The 23,686-nt window shown below is 40.2% G+C and overlaps 1 protein-coding gene across 1 annotated transcript; it reads right to left on the reverse strand.

Moving 5' to 3' along the window:
- Positions 1 to 1,035: 1,035 nt before the first annotated feature.
- Positions 1,036 to 10,975, reverse strand: KCNV1 (potassium voltage-gated channel modifier subfamily V member 1). Its single transcript, XM_031590909.2, has 4 exons — positions 10,836 to 10,975; positions 9,626 to 10,138; positions 7,341 to 7,867; positions 1,036 to 1,826 (listed from the first exon to the last, which is right to left on the reverse strand). Exons 2-4 carry the CDS (start codon positions 10,105 to 10,107, stop codon positions 1,315 to 1,317), a joined length of 1,521 nt encoding a protein of 506 aa, XP_031446769.2. The 5' UTR covers positions 10,108 to 10,138; positions 10,836 to 10,975; the 3' UTR covers positions 1,036 to 1,314.
- Positions 10,976 to 23,686: the final 12,711 nt, after the last annotated feature.

The raw sequence follows: 23,686 nt of genomic DNA on the forward strand, positions 1-23,686 counted from the left end.
GTGTAACACAGATGGTAAGCCTGACTTCCAAATTTTCGGAACAAGACATATTGATAGAGCAAAACACACTCTTCTGGTATCTTACACTTTCCCTTAGTTTTCTCATGCCCTTGATGGCTGCTGCACGTGCCACACTCATCCCAAATTCAAATGCTGGGTGATATCAACTGACAAATCAGGAGTGGAATTTTTGTGAAGTTTGCTTCAAGGTTGTAGCCTTTGAAAAATCTGCTTTCTGTATTACATTACAGGGAATGGGAGGAAAACACATTCTTGCTTCTAAACAAGAGTTATTCAGTATTTAGTAAAAGCAATGTTTTCACCTATTCACATGTACTCAAAGACAGTGTAAGCCTTCTAAACACATAAATACTTGATCAAATTAAATAATCCACAGCTAGCAGATGCCTCCTTTCAGGCAGTATGTTGAATTAATGCCAAATGTAAATCATGTTTGTGATTACAACGCTGAAAAAATGAAATGAGAAGTTTATGATTTTTTGACCTAACCTATTACAAGATTATAATCTTTTTTTTTTTTACATCTGGCTAACTTACTGAAATACTTCCCGATTTTAACAGGAGATAGAGAAATTAGTAACTTGCTAACTTTTACCATTTCTGTTTCTTCTGGTATCCACTGGTGACTTTACTTAAGCACAAAATCTGCTTAGCTGCACAAATAAGCTAAGAGAATCAAAACACAGCAAGAAGGCATGGTTCAAAGTAAGTTTGTAAATGAACTCTCTGTTGCAAAGGCTGTATTATCTCCTCTAACCTCTGCAGCAATTGCAGAGGGTGCTCGAAGTTATGGCACCCAGCTCATGATTATTTTACACCTGGCTGCAGATCTTTGATCAGCTTAATACTTTTCACCTATCATATCCTGATATCCACCATGTATATATCTGGTAACTATTTACTTCTTCAGATTTTCCTAATGTATTTAACTTTGTTTTTTTGTTTTGTTTTTTTCAAATACAAATCCTATAGGTCTTCAAAATTCAAAACACTATGGCAATTGCAGCTAAAAGATTTTATTACTATACATTAGCAAGGACATAAGATTCATAGACAAGTGTCTGTAACACTGTTTTACTTTGATGGACCCATTATTTTCTCTCTCAACCAAGATCCAGTACTGGGAGTATGTTTCTGAGTGCCCGCAGAGCCTTTTGCTTATCATTCTATACAAGTAACTAAAGCTCCAGATGGAAAAACGATACATTATGTGTTGAATGATAAAAAAACAGATTCTTAATGCCACATTTTTGAAGTAGTCTATTTGCTATACAAGGCTAAATAACTTCAGAGTCAAAACCAAAAGTCATCTCCTCCACTGCTCCTTGTGCTCGCTCGCTCTCTGCTTTTCAGCCGTAACATATCCATGACACTGCGTGCATATATGTCTCGCAAATTAACATTGATATTTGAGTCACTGGATGAGTTCTTCATGAGTCTCTTTAAAGCTTCACGCTGCCGAAGAGCAGCTTCTTTTATCTTCAGTGTAAAGTAACAGGCAGAAAACCGGTCATTTATGATAGCTATTGGCAAAGCCAAAACTAGTATTCCTGACAGTATACACATGAAGGCCACTACCTTACCAACAGTTGTATCTGGTCTAATGTCACCATAACCAACAGTTGTCATGGATGTTGTTGCCCACCACCAAGCACCAGGTACGCTTGTGAAAGTTGTGCCTGGCACACCTTGCTCAACAAAATACTCCACTGTGGAAAATATAGAGATTCCTACAGAAAGGAAAAGCAGCAGCAGGCCAACCTCCTCGTAGCACTGTGCAATTGTCATTCCAAGGGACCGCAACCCTGAAAAACAAGAAATGCTGTCAGTAGGTTGATTTCTGTAGCTTCCTTCAGAGATTCATGAAACATAGTATTTGAAAGCTGATTGTTTTATGCCTTTGTTTTGGCTGTTAATGAACATGGCTTATGAAAAAGGGCTGCAGTTCCTACAAGCAAAACTACTGTGAAAATGTGATTTAAAAGGAAACAGATTAAGATGTTAGACTAAAACACTGACATCATCTCACTTTCCTTTATACAGAGCATATAAATTCTCCTTATTGCTTATCATTTGAACTACATAGAACATATGATTTAGGAAAACTAGCCAATCTTGATTTAGTAATTGGAGATACTTTTTAAATTTAGTAATAATGGAGAGTCTACCACAATTTTTATTAAGTTACTCTAACTAGCCGTTTAAAACTACTAAAAACATCTGCTTCCTACTTTCAATTGAAATGTGCTTGTTTTCTAGCCATTATCGTACTTTTCTCTTGGACCAAAGACCACCCTGTTGTCAAATTCATGTTCCCAGGTGGGTACTTCAAGCCTAATTCTGTCACACAGTACCTTTTCTTTCCTAAGCACTATTTACAATCCTTTTATACTTCTCATCACTTCCCTCTGACCCTTCTTCCCCCTCGCAGTCTATCAAAATCTTTATTTGGAGAGATCAAAACAAATACAGTAGTCCAGGAGCAGCTGTGCTCGTGCCAAAACTGAAGATAGCCAAGCTTCCCAAAGCAAACAAGTATTCTCCTGCTAATTCACCGATGCCCATGAGTTGAAAGGGGAATTTATGTGCAGCAGATTGCTCTCCATAATGCCCCACATTCCTTTTAGAGCTGCTGCCTCAAGGCTAGGCTGCCTGACAAAGCAAGCAGGAAAGTAAATCCAATAACACTGCAAAGGATAAACGTTGCTCATAAACAAAAGAAGATAAGAGGGTACCAAACCAGTTGAAAAACATGGGAGACTGAAATTATCTTTTGAATCACAACTGATTTTGGATTGTTAATGTTCTTCTTAAAAACATGCTATATGTTTTTCCTCAATAAGTGATAAAAACCCCACAATGCTTATCAATTACTCTTCATGAGAGTACACTTCTAACTAGAACAACATTTGCATAGTGGCTTGCTGCTTCTGCTTGCAGACTTCATACGCTCATTGAAGTAACAAACAATTTGATTTGCTTTCCTTCCACAATCTCAAAATAAAATAAGTTAAAATTTCTTTTTGCTTTTGGCTCTGTTTCTTTTTCCATTTAGATCTAACAAGTTTTAAAGTTTTCATTTATGTTCAGCAAACAGTGGAAGAACAGACCATTTTGTAGATGTTTCCTTTTTCAAAGTTGTCTTCTGCTAGCTACAGTTAAGAATTTGCCCATATCCAGGGTTTATATAGATGTAACGAGTCTGTTGGTCAGAATGTTTATTGTAAGTGATACAGGTTAATTACGTAACAGAAAAGTGGAATAAGATATAGCAGACTAATCTTTTTTTCTATTAATATGACTTTCTCCAGTTTCTGAAAATATACTAAGATAGAAGAAGGGACAATTGTGAGGATACAGATCAAGCTGTCATCTTTCAAGGAAGTTATTATACTCAGTTGCCATGTAAAATTTCATACTAAAGGTAGAAGCATAAATTCCTTCAGGTGACCTAGGAAGAAGGTACACGAATTTAAAAGTCTATGTAACATAAGCAAAGACTGTAAAATCCAGGTTTGCCCTTTACAATGGAGCCCAAGAATACGGGTTTAAAAAAAAAAAAAAACAACAACAAAACAAAACAACAAAACAACAGCACAACTTTCTTAAAGCAGGTTGCTAACTATTTCCATCACATTAATGACACCTTCAGCAAAATATTTTTTAATGGTTAATTATTCTTACTATTAAGGAGTCTGATATGTTCTTTTAAAATTATTCTATTATCCTCATATGAAACAATGATGCTGAAAAAACTGAAGCATATAAAGATGATTCATAATCTGGGAAAAAAACAACAGAACTCAAGCTGCCTTGGTTATCAAAAACAGGTATTAAAGAGTTATCTTAATTAATGGTGCATGATCACTGAAATCAGTGAAGTGGTGGTTCTGCATCACTTCATGCCTTCAGAAGAAGTCAGATGTTTTTTAGGCAAAACTATGAATCAGACAACTTACTGGACTCCACAGTTCATTCCAAATGGGATTGAGTTGGTGTATTCAGAAGGATTATGTATTCTGCTTTACTTTAACTTTTAAAAATGTTTTATCCAGCCCTAACATACAGCCAAAGTAGAACTGTTCCATCACAGACACTTCAGCAAGTCTTATGAGAACTATGAGAGCTCCTTGCCAGGAGCTGTAACAGCTTGGTTACTCATGCTGGAAGGTGCGGAGCTGCTGCAACAGCCAGTATGGCTGGGGCAAGCAAATAGCTCCAGCCTTGGAACCAGCAGCAGGAAGGAGAGGCATTTCTGCCATGCATCGCAAGTTCCACCTCAGTTGCCCAAAGGAACTTGATAATGCAAGCTGAAAATCAGGAGACTCAGTTTATACGCAGCATTTAAATCATCCTGAATTTTTGGCACTGAATTCTGGAGATGCTGAAGTTTTGCTTTCTCATGAATCCAGAAACATCTCATCCTGACATACGCTACAACCTTCTCTCAAACGTGCCCATTGCCATCAGATGCTCACATCTTGCTTCCCAAGGAGTAAATTTCTAAGTGATTCCTATAGGAGGACCAGCTAAGCCTCAGACAAGACATGGTCCCAGAAGGAAGCCAACAGCTGAGGAGCATCAGAAAATGTGAAAAATGCAGGTTCTTACTCATTCCTAACCCACTCAAATCTGTAACTTCAGTATCTTAGAAGTCATCTCATCCTCTAGCTATACATTTGGTAGAAGCACTACTAATTCATCAGTTTTCTTTGACAAAGTACAGCACTTTGCATAATTTAACACTCACTCTAGTATGGCCTAGGTGTTTCTATGCATTACATCCATCTCCTGACAACTGAGTTTGGCTTTCAAGGAATTCTTCCATTTTTCTTTCCCCTCCCCACAAAAAAGGCTAATCTGCTATGTCTTTAAAAACAGAGGAAAGAAGAATGGACTTAGAATTTTTCCTAAGTAATTTCTGCCTCTGATAGCAGAACCATGCTGCCTCTGGGATCCCACCTTTTCTATGGGTCTGCACGGTGACTCGTGACTGTGACCATCCTGCCTTGGTGACAGAGCCTCCTCACAGCCACGGATTTTTACATCTCTTTTCCTCTGATCTTGCACTCCTTTTGCCACACAAAACAGGTTAGCAGTGTATGAAATTTCATCTGATCTGAGAGTGCAAGAGTCACAGAATCCTCACTGGGAGGCAGTTTTAAGCTCCTAATTCAAGAGGGAAGCATTTGAGTGCCACTCCTACACTCAGATTTATTGGGACTGCCTAGGTATGTGCAAGGATGGTATCTGTGTACTGTACTTACAATGTTTATCTTCTAGTAGCTTCTACGGTCAGAAGTGTGTTCAGAACCATGTTAGCACAAATCTCTTCCACTACAAACCTCTACTGGTCAGAAATTATGCTTCAGATCAGTTAATCTATTTTTTTGTCTTGATTTATTAGAGTTCTGTTTTGCCTTAGCAACCACATCTCTTCTGACAGAAAATCAAATTCATGACCTTCTACATTTAAATTATACAGGAAAGAGCCAAAGCTGATTTACTGTTCTGCAACTAAGTAACTAGTAATTCCAAACTATCAGAGGCAAGCACAGTGGCAGTAATGCTGATCTGAATGGCTTAAATAGGGATGTATGTCAATTCTTGTATGCTGAAATTGGTATTTCAATTGCAGAAGAAAGATGGCAGCTCACTTTCAGAGTAGAAGACTGTATTTAAATAAAATTAATTCCTTTCTTCTACCAAACATGGCAAATGAATTATTAAACTCTTAACATTAGTAATGCAATATTGTGAAATAAACTACAATAATATTTTAATGAATTTAACTTTAAAAATAAATAGGCACAAAAGTTTAGACCATGGGTGTCCAATCTTTTGGCTTGCCTAGGAGTGAAAAGGCTTGGGCTACGTACAAAATATATAATATAGTTAACATACATAAGCAAAAAAGCTTTTTTAAATTCGTTTTTTATTGAAACGAAAAAAAAAAAAAAAAGAGGGAAACAAAAACATAAAACCAGTGGGTTGGACAGTTATGGTTTAGACCACCTCTGGAAGCACTGAAGCACTGAATACAGCTGAAGTTAATGGTTACTACACAGGCATCTGAAACTTACTTTAGAGCTGACAGAGCCTCAGAACTGAGTTTTGTGCATTCATTCTGTAGCAATAAAGTATGATGAAATGGAAACTTTGGAAAGTTTCTAACTAGAATTAACATACTTTTGGATCATAATCTTGTCATTTAGCATGGAAGTGCCTTAGTGTGTTGAAATCTTATTCTTAAAACAGAACAAGGGAGGAACGCATTCACAGTCATGTATTTGGAAGTGGGAAGTAGGCTTCCTTGTATAGAATAAAAACTGTAAAAATTATACTGAAGCACAGCAAACTGACTAACAGACCAAATCATTAGCAGCTTCCCCTCAACTGCTTTCCAGGGGACAGGCATAATCCCAAATCACTATGATTATGCTCACCAGTAATAAAGCTACTCACTGCTACTGGTACGAAGATTCGCTGCTCTTCAGTGGGAAAAATCAAGTGACATCCTGCTGCTAAAATGCCCACTGAAATAGGGCCAGTTCACAAAGAGGGTGGGGAAGATTTGATCCAAAAAATGAAGCAAATCATTACTGCTTCAAGACAGGAAATTCTGGAAGAACTGCATCAGGCGTTGTTGGACACGAAGGGCACCACATTAGAATGCTGGCTGAACCTGACATTGCCACTCTGTGCTGAACCTAATGCCAACTCAGTGCCCCAGCTGTGTTCAACATATCATATAGATTCCAACATGTTCGACATGGTAAGAGAGCCCATCAATCTACTGCCCAGTATGAGTCACTTTAAACAGTTTTATTGAAACATTCTCTATCCAATAGGGCCTCATGGTTTTCAGGATGTGTGATGTAGGCAAAATCACGATCCACTTATTTGCATAAACTTTTGAAGTGTAACAAATAATGACAGATAATTATAAACTGTCACTAGTGAGCCTCTGGTAATATAAAAGCATGGGTCACTTCTGTTTCTTCCCTTGCTTTGCTCCTAACTAACTCAAATAAAAGTTTGCAAAGTTGTGATGTTGTGAAGACTGGTGAAGGGCTTATAGCGTGCAGCTTTGGGGCCTGCTTTTGTAAATGTTCTATGTGAACAAACTGCACTGGCTTTATGAAGAACTAAAATTTATTGAAGAAATCTCCTGACAGTGTTATCAGTGTCTAAAAGAAAGAGTTTCACAAGCCATCACAGCTAACATTACACTGTATATAAATGGTAGAAATGCACACAAAATGTGGACAGTTTGTTGGTAGCAAAAGTAATAACTACCACTGCCATGGCTGAAGTACCTGTTGAATGTCTTCCCAGCTTCAACATCCGCAGCGCTCTGAGCAGTCTCAGCACTTGGACAATGCGCCCCACATTCTCCAGTTCTTGGGAGCTCTCCCCACCACACAGACTCTCTACCAGCAGTGTGATGTAGAAAGGTAAAATAGCAAGGAGGTCTATGATGTTTGCCACATTCCTCAGAAAGCGACACCGATCCCGTGTACACAGGAACCTCAGAACAAACTCCACAGTGAACCATGCAATGCACAGGTACTCAAGGGCATCCAGTAGTGGTGGTGCCAGCCAGCTTAGCTCTACTGAAATCAAAGCCATGTTGGCAATGGACACAACAACAAAAACCATGGATAAAGTGCCAAAAGTCCTGGCTGCTGCAGAGGAACCAGGCTTTTCCAAAACTTCCCAAAGTTTCTGTCTGACATTGGGACAGAGGCTACCAGAAAAGTCCTCTTCCTCATCTTGAGCATCCAGTTCTTCAGCATCTTTCTTGATGTCTAAGGCTTCACTCAGCTCCTTCCTCCTGAAGTACCTGCCCAGGAATCCCCCAACAAAAAGATTTTTAATACCAATATGCATATGCTTTTCTTATCTTCTACCATGAGAGGCATAAGAACACACATTAAAGTATACCTCATTGGAAATTAGAAAACCCTGATGTCAAGTGTGTTGTGAAGGTCAAGTGTGTTGTGACTAATTGAGACCCTACAGCATGTTTCCTACTTACCCATGTCACAGCAGTGACAGTTTGTATGTGCATGATAATTTTATTCAAGAAGTGTGCTATTTATGTGGATCATGTTGACTACAGTTGAATTAGTTCCATGACTAACATGCAATCTTATAAGCAATCCAGACCCTTTGTTTCTCCATTATCCTCAATTTTATTGCAGTTTTATTAATTATATTGCAGTCTTATTACATTGGTGCATATCTGCAGTGCTAGAAGGGAAGACATAATAAAAGCTGTGCAGTTCATGTATGATGTTCTGATCAATACATGCTCAGATTACTCATGCCATCTTATTTTAAACATATGGGCTGTCACACAACAAAGCATCTTTGCTGACTGAAATTTACCGATTGTGAATGCATAGTCGAGTATTTTGTTAGAGTGTATTTTACAGAACTATTTCATGAATTCCCAATTTATGAATTCCCAAATTATATTGTAAAAATTATTTTGCTTTATATCTATATTTCCTGACAGCTGTAGATATCAAGACTTAAATTAAGAGGTTATGCAATTTTGCCTTCATTTGATGCGCAGTTACTCCTGCATATGCCCAAGAGGTCTGTAGGTTCTTGTACCACCAAATAATTAGGATCTTTCAATTATATCTACTACTGAATGAAGAAGGGGATGAAAACTAGGATATAGCTGTCTCAGATGCAGAACTGAACCATGTAAGGATAGGATAACTGAAGCTCTTTTTTGGAAGGGTGGGGAGGGTTGAGGGAGGATGGATGTGCTTGATTATTTCTAATGATTTCGACATAACCAGTTTGATCAACAGCAGTTGTACTCTTTATACTACAGACAAACCAGTAATGCTAATATGGGGGATAAAGTATGTGCAAATAGAATTAACAGAAACATCCTGGGGGCGGTTCAGTCAAAACCCACCACGTTCCTAAACTGCCTGTCACAATTTGTCTCCAACAAGCCATGCTCCCCCTGCTGCTGCCCCCTCCCTATAAGCTGCCATATCGGTGTTCAATGCTTCCCCTCAAGGCTGCTCCTGCAGCTGTGCCACCCACTCTCAGCAAAGCAGTGACCACTCCCACCTTCTGCCTCTCCTGCTTGGAATTGTGCAGAAAGTACTGGACATTGAGGCTCCAAAATCTCCCAACTCATGACTACACATGTGATCGCCCTTGGCTAGGATGAAAACTCAATCTGAATGACACTGAAAGTACATCTCTGCTTTGACAGCCCATCGTATCTCCAGCATGTTCCTCTTTGAACTTCCAGGGCCAGTCTGAAACTGGTGCAGAAAAATCCAGATCATGCTCATGCCAGGCTCTCACTATCTTGTCCTCACTGCCAACCTGTCCCTCACAGCAAAGGTAAGCAGTGATCTCACTCAGCATACCTCTTTGTCCCATCTCCCGCTTCCACCTACCTCCAGAGTAGGATTCACTGCTGGATTTGCCCAGCTTTGAGGACATTTCTTCTGTGCTACCTTCTCTGCCCTACTGCTGATCTCTCACCTGACTGTCCCTGAACACCAGCCAGTGCTGAGCTCATTCAGCCCATGCTCCTGCTCTGTTTTTTCCCACAGCTCACCGATCTCTGCAGCAGGAGTCGATGCTGAGCTCATCCAAGCCCCAGTACTGGATCTCCTGCAGGAAGGAGAGTGCACACAGCTGCTCCATCACATGCAGCCTCCCTGTCTGGTAGTAGTTCAGGATGTAGTGAAATGCCTGAGAGCTCCGGTCAAAGAAATACTCATTCTCCACCAGGTTAGCATCATCACAAAGCTCAAGGAGGCCAGAGGCCACATCCCGGGCAGCAGAGACCACCACGGCCAGTTTGCCAAGACGAGTGTCGGGGTAGCAAGACAAAGTTTGCTGGGACATCACAAAGCGGCTGCCTCCCACATTGATTGTAAAGCAGTCCAAGGAAGGAACAACCTTCTGCAGCAGGGGCCCCTGCTCCTCCTCGCTGGAGAAAACACTGCAGTCCAGGGAGCCCAGCGACGTGCTATTCCCTTGTTCCTCCAGGGACGCTTGGGAATTAAGAGACATGCAGCAGGGAGGCGACTTCATCCTGTAGCTGCCAGCAGCAGCCCACACTCTCCTGGATGGAAAACACAACAAAGCTGCAGAGATTCTTGGTGGCGGCAATGGGGCCAGCCTAAAGATGAGGTACCTTCTGATGCTTTGGCTGCTGTCCCCGGGCACCTCACCATCCCCACTTCCTCCAAATGGTGCCTCCGTCTGAGACAGAGGCCAAGCGTACTGCTGGGCTCTGGTACCAGAGATACCCGAGGTCCGTGAGGCAGCCTCGCTGCGCGCTGTCTGGGGGAAGCGCCAGGCACCATCTACCAGCGACAACGCGGCCCCTTCGGCTTCACGGCCATCCCCGACCTCTCAATCAAGTGTCCCGAGAGCCGAGTCCGAAGGAACCGGCACAGCACAACACCGACATCGCCTTCAGCGGGCTGTGCGAGCAGAGCGGGGACGCCCGGCGACCCGCCCCGTGTTCGGCCTCGCCCGAAGCCTCTCCCCTCCCTCCGGCCCCACGGCTCAGTCCGCCCGCTCGCCCGTCCCGGCTCCCTCTGCACCCTCGCAGACGTACCCCGGCTCCGGGGCAGCCCCTTGCGCCCGCACTTCGCCGACAGCCGCCGCCGAAGTTGCCGGCCCGCCCGACCAGCCCCGCCCCGTCCTGCCACCGGACCCTCGCCCCAGCCCGGAGCAGCCGCCGCGCACCGTCCGTCAGCCCGTCAGCCAGCCCGGCAGCGCTCCGCTCCGCGCCGCGCCGCGCCGCGCCTCACCTGCCCGCCCGCCCTGCTGTGCCGCCCGCTGCCGGGCGCCCGCTGCCGCCGTCCCCACCGCTCGCTCCCCCGGCTCCAAACTTCTGGGCAGCGCCGGCGCGCCTCCATGGCGGGTCATGTGCCGCGGGGGGCAGGCGGGAGCGGCGGGGCTGCGCGGCACGGGGCGGGCCGGGCCGGGCCACCGCCCTCCACGCCACGGGGTCGAGCTGCCGTTCGCCGTCCCGGCCGTGCGCGGTGCGGAAAGCTGGGGCACGGTACGGCGGGCGGTGCCGAGCGGAGCTCGCTGTTTCCTGGCCGGGGCTGCTCGCTTCGAGCGGTTCTCAGAGCCGCCAACTTCTCCGAGTGAGCTCGCAGGACGATTTGAATTCCACTCGCTCCCCGCCATTATATGTAAAACCAAATATGCTTCCGAGCAGTTGGTGTGTCTTCATTAACGCTGCTATCACGACCGAAGATCAGATCTAAAAAGTGTCAAGCAAACAGTCATCGTAACGGCCAGGCAGTGCATGCTGAAGAGCCTGTCTTAACATAAATCCTGTCAGCGTTTTTTTCTGAAGTAGTTTGGGATATGTCTGATGCTGTTCTGTGTTGAACTTCGAGCGAATTGTGTGGTGAGAATTAATAGTCACCTTTTTCACGCTTTTCTCCTTCCTCGTAGGAAACCATACAGAACCATACAGAATCATAGAGGTTGGAAGGGACCTGAAGAGATCATCCAGTCCAACCCCACTGCTAAAGCAGGTACCCTACAATAGGTCACACAGATAGGCAATCAGACGGGTCTTGAATATCTCTGTAAAAGGAAAAACCACAACCTCTCTGGGCAACCTGTTCCAGTACTCTATCATCCTCACCATATAGAAGTTCTGCATATTAGTGTTCAAATTTTAGGCCATTGCTCCTTGTCCTATTGCTACATGCCACTGAGAAGAGACTGGCCTCATCCATTTGCCTCCCACCCCCCTTTAAATATTTGTAAACATTAATCAGATCCGCTCTAAGTCTTCTTTTCCCCAGGCTGAACAGATCCAAGTTGCTCAGCCTTTCCTCATATGGAGGATGCACCAGGCCCTTAATCATCTTTGTGACTCTCAACTGAACTACTAGGAGCCTAGAACTGGATGCGGTATTCTAAATGTGGCCTCACCAGGGCAGAGTAGAGGAGGAGGATCAATTCCTTTATCCTGCTGGCCTCTTTATAATGCACTCCACAATACCATTGGTCTTCTTGGCCACAAGAAGTGGCCAAGGGTGCACTCAAGGCCAACCTGTTGTCCAGCAGAACCCCAAGGTCCTTCTCCACAGAGCTCCTCTCTGGTAGGTCATCCCCTTACTTGTACTGATGCATGCAGTTATTCCTACCCAGGTGCAAGACTACACTTGTTCTGGTTAAACCTCATCAGATTTCTCCCTGCCCAGCTCTCCAGTCAGTCCAGGTCTTGTTGAATGGTAGCACTGCCTTTAGATGTGTCAGCCAATTCTCCTAGCTTTTACATGACTTGTTTTATAAAAAATGCATCCATGTGTGTCAGACTGCCAGTACTGTATGCCATACCCTCAGCTCTGTATCCCCCCTCATGTGCCACTGAGTACAGCTATGTATTTTTTTCACATTTATTTCACAGAGGTGTACTAATGGCTCATATTTTGGATACCAGCAATCGTCTCTATATTAAGATTAACTGAATGTTTTTCTTATTTCTGCTTTAGCAGCAATGACTGCAACAGTGTCTGCTCTGCTCAGTAGTTGCTGGTGTGTGAATCCACTCTGGGCAACCATTCATTGTGAAAGTGTGCACTAATTGAAAGGAATCCAGAAGAGAATAGATAGAAGCAAGTTTGGAAGTCATGGTGCAAGAGGAAAAGCAAGGATCAAACAGCTACAGTGGAGGGGATAGTGCATGACATAACGATTTTCAGATATGTGAAAGACTGCTCACGAAGTTGAAGAAGTCACCTGTCCTCCTTGAGCACACTGAACAGGCATGGAGTTGAATGACAAGAAGGACATTGAGGATAGTGATCAGGAAAGTTTTGGCTGCAGGATTATGAGGCAGTGAAGGAGATCATTTGTGTTATTGGTCTGTGCACTGGTCATCAAAGAAGTGCCTGGACCCAAGGACTTGTCAGCAATAGAAGAGCTGCACTATTTTCTCCAGCAGGCTGGAATGGTTAGCTGACCTCCTGAGAGCATTCCCAACTCAGTAATTTTGAATTTCAGGTGTGTTATAAAGAAATACAAGTACCTAACTGCATAAATGTTCTGCCTTTTATTAAAACAAAAATATGAATTCATTTTCTGTCAAAACTATCAGCAAGTGCTGTTAGGAAGCCAGATTTCAGTTATAGCCCATTTTCAGTACAGGACTGCCATCTGGGAGTGCAGATTATTAGATAGATAGCACTTAAGCCAGCACTTAATTAAAAGCAGTAATTAAAAAGAAAATCATTAAGTAGGCCATCCATAATGAGAAGTAAGTACCTTACCACAGCAAGATACCTTACTCAGTGCAATACACCTGTAATTTTCAGTATCAGTATTACTTACTCATCCTCATTTTAGAGTACTCTTTTCAGTAGTCATTTTCTGTTAGCAGGAAATGCTCTTCAGACATACTTTCTCCATCAGTATGGAGAACTGAAAACACTCCCCTCTGTAGCTTTGATTCAAGGGACAGTTACTTCTGCTATAAGTTTAGATCCACTGGTGTTTCCAAGAACCCAATTAGAAGTTTTGCTCTTGTCTAGTCAAAGTGAGTATCTAATTCACTGTATTATTGATATGATAGATCACTTTTTTTTTAGTATCTGTGTAAGACTTTCATAGAATCATAGAATCGTAGAACTGCTCGGGTTGGAAAAGACCTGAAAGATCATTGAGTCCGACTGCAACCTAACCAACCATACTACCCTAACAACCCTCTGCTAAGTCATGTCTCTGAGCACCACATCCAAATGGTTTTTAAACACATCCAGGGATGGTGATCAGCCACCTCCCTGGGAAACCTATTCCAGTTCTTAAGAACCCTTTATGTAAAGAAGTTTTTCCTGATATCCAACCTAAACTTACCCTGGCACTTAAGGCCATTTCCCCTCGTCCTGTCACCTGTCACCAGTGAGAAGAGACCAACCCCACTCTCTCTGTAAGCACCTCTCAGATTTTGGAAGACAGCCATAAGGTCTTCCCTAGCCTCCTTTTCCCCAGACTAAAAAGCCCCAGTTCCTTCAGTCTCTCCTCGTAGGGCATATTCTCCAAGTCCTTCTCAAGCCTTGTTGCCCTTCTTTGGACCTGCTTCAGCACCTTAGTGTCCTTTCTGTATTGAGGTGCCCAAAACTGAACTCAGTACTTGAGGTGAGGCCTCACCAACGCCGAGTACAGGGGCAGGATGACTTCCCTAGTCCTGCTCACCACACCATTTCTGATGCAAGCCAGGATGCCATTGGCCTTCTTGGCCACCTGGGGCACACTGCTGGCTCATATTCAGATGACACTTTAGGAGACCAGGTTCAACGTTCTGCTTACCTGTGCATTTTTGGAGTAATGACTATATATATACATATGTCACCTCAAATTTCATTTTTTTTCTGATTATCAGTTGTTCAAAATAGGGCTGTGTCTTCAAAGTGGTACTCTTAAAACCATGTGTTAAGTTTGTGCTTTCAGTTAGTTCTGAGCACTTCATTCTTCAAGCTCACATCTCACTGCAGGAAAACAGCAGGATCCACAGATTTCCATCATGTCCCTAGCTTCACATCACTGTAATTAGACAAAAGATCTAATGGGTGATGTCTGGTATCTTACTTCTGACTTCCCACTAGTTGTCAATTTAGGTTTTTATTATTAAAAAAAGAAAAAAAAAGAAATCAGAAAAAGAAAACACAACAAAACTTTTAGACTTTTAGAAAACTGCTCAGAAAATCATTTTCAAATGTACCAATAAAATAAAGCTAGAACATTTCAAGGAAATGAGAAAAATTCTTTATGATTTGAAAGGCTCAGACAGAGGATTTATTTATATGCCATTAGAGATACAAAAACTGGGGACTACTGGTGCATTTTTCATTTTCTGGGGAACTCAAAGTATCAGCTATTCTTTATTCTTGCTCATTCATACATGAAGAACCAAAGCAACAGCTTTCATAATGTTATAATTCCCCTGGCAAACCCGCTCAGGCAACCATATTCTCATGCCACTGGAGCAGTGGTGAAAACCAATATAGCAGTACAAAGAGAGTCATTTGGTTTTATACATTCAGCCAGATAAGTGCTGCTGCTGAAATGAACTGTGGACGTTTCCAAGGCTGTTTGGCTCCCTGGATTTATAACATTGGATAGAACCATGGCTGCATGGTTTAGAGATGTGGTTCAGATCAAAGGAGTGATACAGTACTGTTTTGTCATGACAGGAATGTCTGGAACAACTGAATGATAGTGACATATGTGTGAACTACTGTCTTTACCAGTGCTCCAGCTTGTATTTGCCTGGTATGATACCACTGACTGAAGAAACATTTCATTATTTCATGATACAGTATAGAAAAAAAAAAAAATCTGGAAAGCTGAAATATGAGTTGCAACCCAGCACGTCTGTTGTGGGAGTTGAAAAATTTGCTTCAGCAGAAGGCCAGCTGTTACAAAAACCTCTTTTATAATCTGTTTTCAAGATCTTATATACTCCTTCATGTTGAAAGCTATGATGCTGTGCTGATTTTTTAGTCACATCATCCATCTGTGACACTATTGTATACAGAAAGAAGCCAGGATGTACATACCCAACTTGTCCTTTTCAAATTGCTTTAATCCTCTTCTAAGAGAATCTTAGAAGAATCTTCCAATTGTAAATTTCTGGGGTTTCTGGCACATTGTATTTCAGATTTTTTAGGTTTTTTGATTGAAATGACTCCCCTGGATCTCATGTGATAGGATAAGTTAGAAAAAGATTATGACAGGTAGAAGACATAGAGAGAAAATGTTCCTCAGGAACCCTTTCATGCTTTCCAGCATCAAAAAGATTTGATGAGTCAGAGGTTGCATTTAGCCCAATATGTTCAACAATCTTTCTTGACACTGCAAATCCATTTTTGAACCCACTTCTGTTTCAGTGTCCAGAACACTTTTGTGCAAGGTTCTCCACAAGTTAACTGCACTGGGTAAAAGATAGCATGCAGTTTTGTTAAATCTTCCTTCATTCATGTGCTGTGAGTACTGAATAGTAGATCTGATTCATGTTGCCAAAACCATTCAAGGTTTTGCTGGCATCTGCCCTACTACAGTTTCTATGGAAATGTTTAGTGTCAATAGTTCAATTTTTCATATGCATCCAAGCTTTGTGAGTAATACATTATATCAAAGGTTAAAATTAATGAGTTAATAATTTCATCATTTGTCTACTGCAAACTTTGTGCTCAGTGCAAGCCTGTGAGCCCTCAGTTTCATTGCATTCAACAGCAGAAATAATTTATATCATAAAATCAATTCCCTTGACATAGATCAAGAGTGACTTCCTTAACTGTGGTAGTGGTTAGATCCTTTGTTGAATCTTACCCTTGGGTTCATATGAAGCACTGCTCTTCAGGAGCAGTTGTGGTTCCTTCACAATCTATCTGAAGCTTGTCAGTCTTTCATCTACTGCTGTAACCTGAGTCTAAAAGTAAAAGTGAGAATAAGTAAAACCTAGAAATACTCTAGGCAACTCTCTTCTGTTTCCTTTGGTGAGTGAAAAAAGAGCTTATTAGAACAGATTTATTCCCTCTAGGGATATTCTGCCTTTCTTGTGGAAATGATCCAACCAAAACCAGCCAGATCTCACTTTCTTTGAGCTAGCTCCATAGAACAGACAGATCAGAAGAAGACACAGTTTAGTCCACATTGTGTGAAAACAGTTTAAGAGTGTAGGTAACCAAAACTAAGTTAAGAAAGTTGTTTTCAGTATCTTTGAACACTACCCACTTTCAGAATCTATTTATTTTCTTGCCTTTTACAATGTGGTAGGAACTAAAAAGAAGAGTAGCTGGGGAGGTAGTTCTGTAGAGCAGCCTACACACATGAGCAGTGTTATTTTCAAAGGCTAACTTTACATACACTAACTGCATAGGCAGGCATGTGGAAGTTGTTTCCTACTGATATTGTAATGGAAATGGGCTTTTATATATAAAACAGAGTTTAGGGCACAGTGTATGCAGTGTTAGACTGAACTATCATGCTTTCATTTTTAGTAGACTGGGAAAGGGGATTAATAAGAATTTTCAAATTTTTATTTGAATATTACACAAAATACAACAAATTCTTCACAGATGACTAAAAGATACACAATCAGACGTGATTGTTGGTCTACATAATGAATTTTTTAGAAGATATCATTTCATCCATCTTCTACTGAACAGATGCAACCCAGGAATGCCAAAGATTACATATAAATATCAAAAGAAAAAATACCTTTTTTCAAATAGGACAATGCCATGTTACTCTGAAGGAACGTTCCAGTATCTTAGCATACAAAGCAACCTCATTCAAAAGAAATCACAGAGATGAGAGTGAAGTCATTCAACACAGGATGAGATTTAAATCAATCAAGCTGAGATTAAAATCTGTGTTATCAGAGACAAGATCAAATTTTGTACAGAAGGACCTTTTCAATCCTCACCAAAAGAGACAAAATTTTTTGGATATTAAATACTTGCAATAATATTTCTGCCCAGAATTACTTGTTTTATTCAGTAGCTAAGCTTACTCCCTGATCCATCAAATAGCAATGCTTTTGGTCTGTTCCTTAAATACACTTGAAATTGCTTACCCTTCAGATGAGATCTTTTAATAGGGCATGTGTTACTTCCTTTCTGCTAATAATTCACATAAAATTTCCAGCCTTTAAATCCCTGTTGTATTCATTCTTTCATGTATTTTGTTCTAGTGACTACTTTTCACTGTGTTTCTTCACTTGTTTCTCCTGTGTTAATTTACTATGCAAAGTTTTGCTTTCCATTAAAACCTGGCTTATTTTCCTAGCTGTGTGTAAACTGAGTTGCAAGTGCTTGCCTTACTACGTTCTACGGTTATGATCTCAAGTCAACAGTGCAAGAACTTGGTATGACCAACATGTGAATCTTGTCTGTCTTGCATATCCTTTTTAGGGAAGCTGAATTGTGATTGAATAGGAGGTGTATCAGTATGGATTTTGGGTGTGGTTAGGGTTCACACTTGAACTACAGAGACTAATTTTTTAACAGATCTCACAGTTCAGATTCCCTTGGTATAGATCAAGAGTGACTTCCTTAACAGAACAATGGTAGTGTTTAGATTCTCTGCTGAATTTCAGTGCAAACTTCTGTAAATAATGTCTAATGGTGCTTCAGTGCTTATCTTGTAAGCTGCTCTCATGAATGACTTATTACTTTTTATTCTACAGTTGTATACCCTACAATTTCTGCCTAAAGCAGTCTTTGTACTCTTCTCTCTCAAAACTGTTCTTATAATCTGTTCTACTGTGCTTCTCACAAGGTCTAACTCATCAAATTAGGATCTTTGGTTTAGACTCTGCCTTTTTTTTCTGATGTTCTATGTTGATTTGTTCTATTCTGTCCCATGAGTGCTTGCTACTTGAATCCATGTTTCTCTGTGGGCAGTTGCTGCATTCTCATGCATAGCTTGAATATTAACAACACCTCAATATATTTTTTCAAGGCATACCATTTATTTATAAATTAAGGAAATTGTAGTGATTCTGGCTGGAATTAAGTTAATTTTCTTCATAGCAGTCTTTGTAGTGCCATGTTTTATGTAAGTGACCAAAGCAGTGTTGATAACACACCTATGTTTCAAAATATTCCTTGTTGGTTGAATAGTTGGGAAAGGAAGAGTTCAAGACTGAAAAATTTCCTTAGTCAGAGATTTTGCTCTCCTAAAGGGATGTATATAATTTTGAAAATATTAAATAAGTATTAATATATTACAATACTGTAGTCATATATGCAAACTAAAACAGATTTTTATATGAAGCATGCGGTTGACTCTTCACTGAGAAGTTGTGTGTACAAGTTCATTGATATCAATTACAAGTGGTCACTTTGAGGAACTTATGTTATGAGCCAGCAGTGTGCCTTTGTGGACAAGAAGGCCAATAGAATCCTGGGGTATATTAAGAAGAGCATAGCTAGTATGTCAAGGGAGGTTATTCTCCCTTTCTGCTCTGCCATTTCTTTGAGTACTGTGTCCAATTTGGGGCTCCCCAGTTCAAGAATGACAGGGACAGGGAACTTCTAGACAGAGTCCAGTGGAACGCTACAAATGATGAGGGTCCTGGAACATATTCCTTATGAGAAAAGGCTGAGAGATCTGGGGCTCTTCAGCCTGGAGAATAGAAGACTTAAGAGGAGATCTTATGAATGCCTATGAATGTCTGAAGGGAAGGTGTCAAGTGGATGGGACCACATTCTTTTCAGTGGTGCCCATTGATAGAACAAGGGGCAATGGGAACAAGCACGGGAAGTTCCATAACAACTTGAGAAAAAACTTCTTTTGCAATGACATAGCACTGGAACAGGCTGCTTAGAGAGACTGTGGAGTCTTCTCTGGAGATATGCACAGTGTGTCTGAATGCTTTCCTCTGCAACTTGGTGTAGGAAACCTGCTTTAGCCACGGGCTAGACTTGATGATCTCCAGAGGTTCCTTCCAACCCCTATGATTCTGGTTCTGTAATTCTGTGAAGTTAATTTCTCAGTGGTTGTTTTAGTAGAAATGGAAGACAATGTTCTTTTAAACTTTGAACATCTCTTGAGCAATGAAGACCATACCCTTTGAAGAAACTGGCTCTTGAATCTTTGAACGTTCATTGTAGTATGCAACACACCACGGTCTTCTGGGTGCATACTGGATAACAAAATTATCTTGTTTTCATAAGTTTTAATTCTGCATTTAATTTTCCCACTTATAAAAGGATAGAAAGTGTAACCGCCAACAGCAAGAATATGTTCTATAAAATGACACAATCACTTGCAGTCTATTAAAGTATTAGTTAATACATATAAATCAGTAGCAATCGGAGCAACAGTTAATATTAAAAAATAATGATTTTAGGCAAAACTAACTGTTGTTTTTTAATAATTTGTATAACACCATGAAAGTATAGACATTGCAGTTATTTCTGACAGAATATTTATTGAGTGATACAGAGAGCTTGTACGTTGTAATAACTTAAATATTTGTACTGAAAGAAACAGATACAGTCCATCTGTTTGGGTACTTGACAAATCCCATCTACACCTCTGATAGGTATAATAGCTGAACTTCGTATAACAAGCAGGAGAACCAGAACAGGCATGTCTATACAGAAAAATAATTATAATGGAAATAACTTTAGATGGTTTTGTACAACAGAAAAGGGTAACATGTTCAGGCAACTTCATCTCTGCTGCCATTCTTTTCTGACTATAAGAGGGGTTCCTTTTCCCCTACATTATTGTAGTTTACATTTATATATTAATTTCTTTCAATTAATGATGCAAAGAGAACTTGCTTTTTTAGTATGGAAGGTGACCATTCATCATTTCTTCATTTATTCAAAGTGTCTTAACAGCCTTTGAATTTATAAAGCTGAGTTGAGTGTAATCGCTAATCTCATATATGTCACAATAGCAAGAGGAATTCATTTTGTAAGAGAAGCTCATTTTGTAAGACCAGTTGTGGTTCTTAAGTAGCCATTATGCATAAATTGAGTTCCTGTGTATGTGACTGCAGAACTGACTTGCTTTGTAAATGAAAAGCAGAGGTTTCTTTACCCTACCAATCACCTGTAACCTCTTCAGTCAAGGAAGAGAAATAAGTGCTTCAAAGGAGCATTTCATTAGTTGTTTTATATGGTGCGTTTAGGATGGAATGAATCACATCTTACACAGGTCCATTTGTCTCCCCTGGGAAGGCTAGAGAACAGCAGAAAAAAGATATCAGCATTGTAAGTATCTATAGTTTGTCAAATGAATCTGACTTGCTCTTTAATTTTTTCAATGTTTTCAAAATAAAACCAAAATATATAATTACTTCTTACATCAGTTTAATTATTAGTGCTTGCTTACCAACATGAACATTCATTATCAATGTACTACACATATATTGGTAACTATGAAAATTCTTTATACTTTTGGAATAACATCATTTGTTGTGGATATTGTAGAGAATTTTAGAAATATAATATTTAATTAATCTTCACAGCATCGCTGTGAAATGGGCAGGTGCTGTTATGATTATACAATTACAGTTAGTGCTGCCCTCTGGGATTAAGCTGTTTGACACCAGGACCCCTCATGCTTCTGTGAATGTTTTAGAGGAATTTGGATCATACAGGAGTGCATGGGTGCCAAGAAGGGGGAGTGTGTTTACTGATTTCTATGCTCATAAATTGGAGTTTATTTATGCCAAAGTTACGAGTCTAGGTCCTCTGGGAAGCTTTGGGAATGCAATTGTGAGAGAACTTCTGTAGGTTGAAACAGTCCTTATTTCTCAATTTCAGCATGTCACATTTGCGTAACTAGTGCTTCATTAACTAGCCATAGTCAATTTTCCAAGGCTTACAAGTAGTTCAACACTGTGACCTGATTACCACTGAATGGAACAGTTCTTTTGTTGCATATATGACCGGAGCCTAGACAGTAATGATGTTTCATGACATTTTATCATTAGAGAAGACTGGATTCTAAATAACATGATCACATCTTACTACATTAGAGCAGGAATAAGCAATCATAATTTCTGTTCAATAGCTAAAAAATAAATCTGCTTTATCATATCTTGCAGGCTTTACTGTGAAGAGTAAGTCATCTCATATATAATTCCCATACAACACTAGTAACTGCTGGACTTGGTTGACTGCATGTAACAAGAGGAAATAATGGCATATTAGCAAATGTATGAATGTAATCACCTCAAACATCTATGAATCTAGATATGCTCATATTGATTCCCCTTGAATGCAGTATTCCAATTACACTTGCTTCTGTGTCAATATCTTTGGTATTGTCTTATTAAAACTCCAGCAGGCAATGCTTTTATAAATGTCAGTAGGTGTATATTTATGAGTTTGAGGTTGTCAGAAAAAATCTGTTTAATGTTTCCAGTTTTTAGGAGTTGTTCATTGTTGTCAGACAGAATTTTCTAGGGGTGATAATGGGAGAGCTTCTTGATTTTCACATCTTTCTTCAGGTAGTATGTTATAGCTTTCATCAAACAAGTGATTTTCACAAACGAGAGAATTCATAATCCATCAGACTCCAGGATGTTTCCTTAGCTACTGCAAATGATAAATTCACAGACTATAGTCCTAAATGGTTGAGTGCTCAGGTTTTGGTTTTCACTGACAATTTCCAAGGAAATTTTATAACACTAATTCCACTTGATTTTGGTTTTAAGGGTCATGAATCCTAAAGGTTTTATCAGTTGCTGGGTTCCTTTCCATTTTCCTGAGCTGTAGAGAGGAAGGCCTTTATCCTTCCCTTGGTCCTTCCCTTCTCTCTTGAACTAAGGTTAAAATTTAGAGCACTGACAGTGAAAACTTCAGCTTGCCTAGGAAAAATATGGTTGCATTCCAGTTCTAGACACTACTGTAGCACCACTGATGATAATATATGTAATATAAGTAATAACCTTAAATGACAATAAAACCATAAGTAACCGTAAATAACCATAAACAACTATAGTCATGTTGACAGGGAATGAGAATTGAAAAAGAGAGGGGAGTCTAATTCTAATGTTCAAGTCTACTCTTCAGTAATCAGAATGACTCCTGTTGTCCTGTACTGAGGTTTTGAGTAAAAGGAATGGTAGGACCTCTGAAGTACTCTTGGTGATGTGGTTCTTTTTTTCTTTCTTGTACTACTACTTCTTATCCATATTTTCTTTCCTTGCCTTATTCATGCTGCTACCTTTTATAGCTTTCAGATTATGATTCTGTGGAAAAATCCAACTGAAGTACCTCCCTCTGAGAATGTTGTAAAACTTCTCATCAAGAAAAAAAATATGTAATTTTAAAATACAAATAATCCCAAGCAGTGTCAAGGAGAAATCTTAAGCACATACATACGTTTTTCTGTAACTTAATATATATTATATATATTAATACATATAAGAATTCTAAGATTGTGTGCTTGATGATTGATTGCTTTGTAATTCTGTAAAATAATCCCTTTTGATTTGTCTTTCTAAGCATAGTTAAAGGTGTGTGCCTTTCTTAATGTCTTGCTTGATTATTTATGGTATGAATAATTTTATTATTATTATTTTTTTGGTAAAGATTTAGTGTTTTAAAAGTAAGGAGCAGTCATATTGAGCATAAGCTACTGAGATTTGAGATATGAATTATCTGTGAATTCATAGATGCTGTGAATGGTTCATCTCTATTATGGTAATTGTCTGCCAGAAAAAACAGTCTCAGTAGTCTTACCTTGATTTCACTTATTTTAAATTCCATTCATAATAACAAACTTACTACTTAAAAGTTTTAATTAGATTTTTATGGTTTGTGGAACAGATATTGCTTTTCATAAGGAGTTCTTGAATGTTTTGTTTTTGTTTTATTTTCACTTGATTCCCCTCCTATGTGAAAAATTTAAAACTAGACAGTGACTGCATTCTATATCAGTTGTTCCCTTCCCTTCCCTTCCCTTCCCTTCCCTTCCCTTCCCTTCCCTTCCCTTCCCTTCCCTTCCCTTCCCTTCCCTTCCCTTCCCTTCCCTTCCCTTCCCTTCCCTTCCCTTCCCTTCCCTTCCCTTCCCTTCCCTTCCCTTCCCTTCCCTTCCCTTCCCTTCCCTTCCCTTCCCTTCCCTTCCCTTCCCTTCCCTTCCCTTCCCTTCCCTTCCCTTCCCT

Source organism: Phasianus colchicus, chromosome 3 (genome assembly GCF_987193195.1).
Source record: "Phasianus colchicus chromosome 3, bPhaCol1.hap1.1, whole genome shotgun sequence".
Classification (NCBI taxonomy): Eukaryota; Metazoa; Chordata; class Aves; order Galliformes; family Phasianidae; genus Phasianus; species Phasianus colchicus.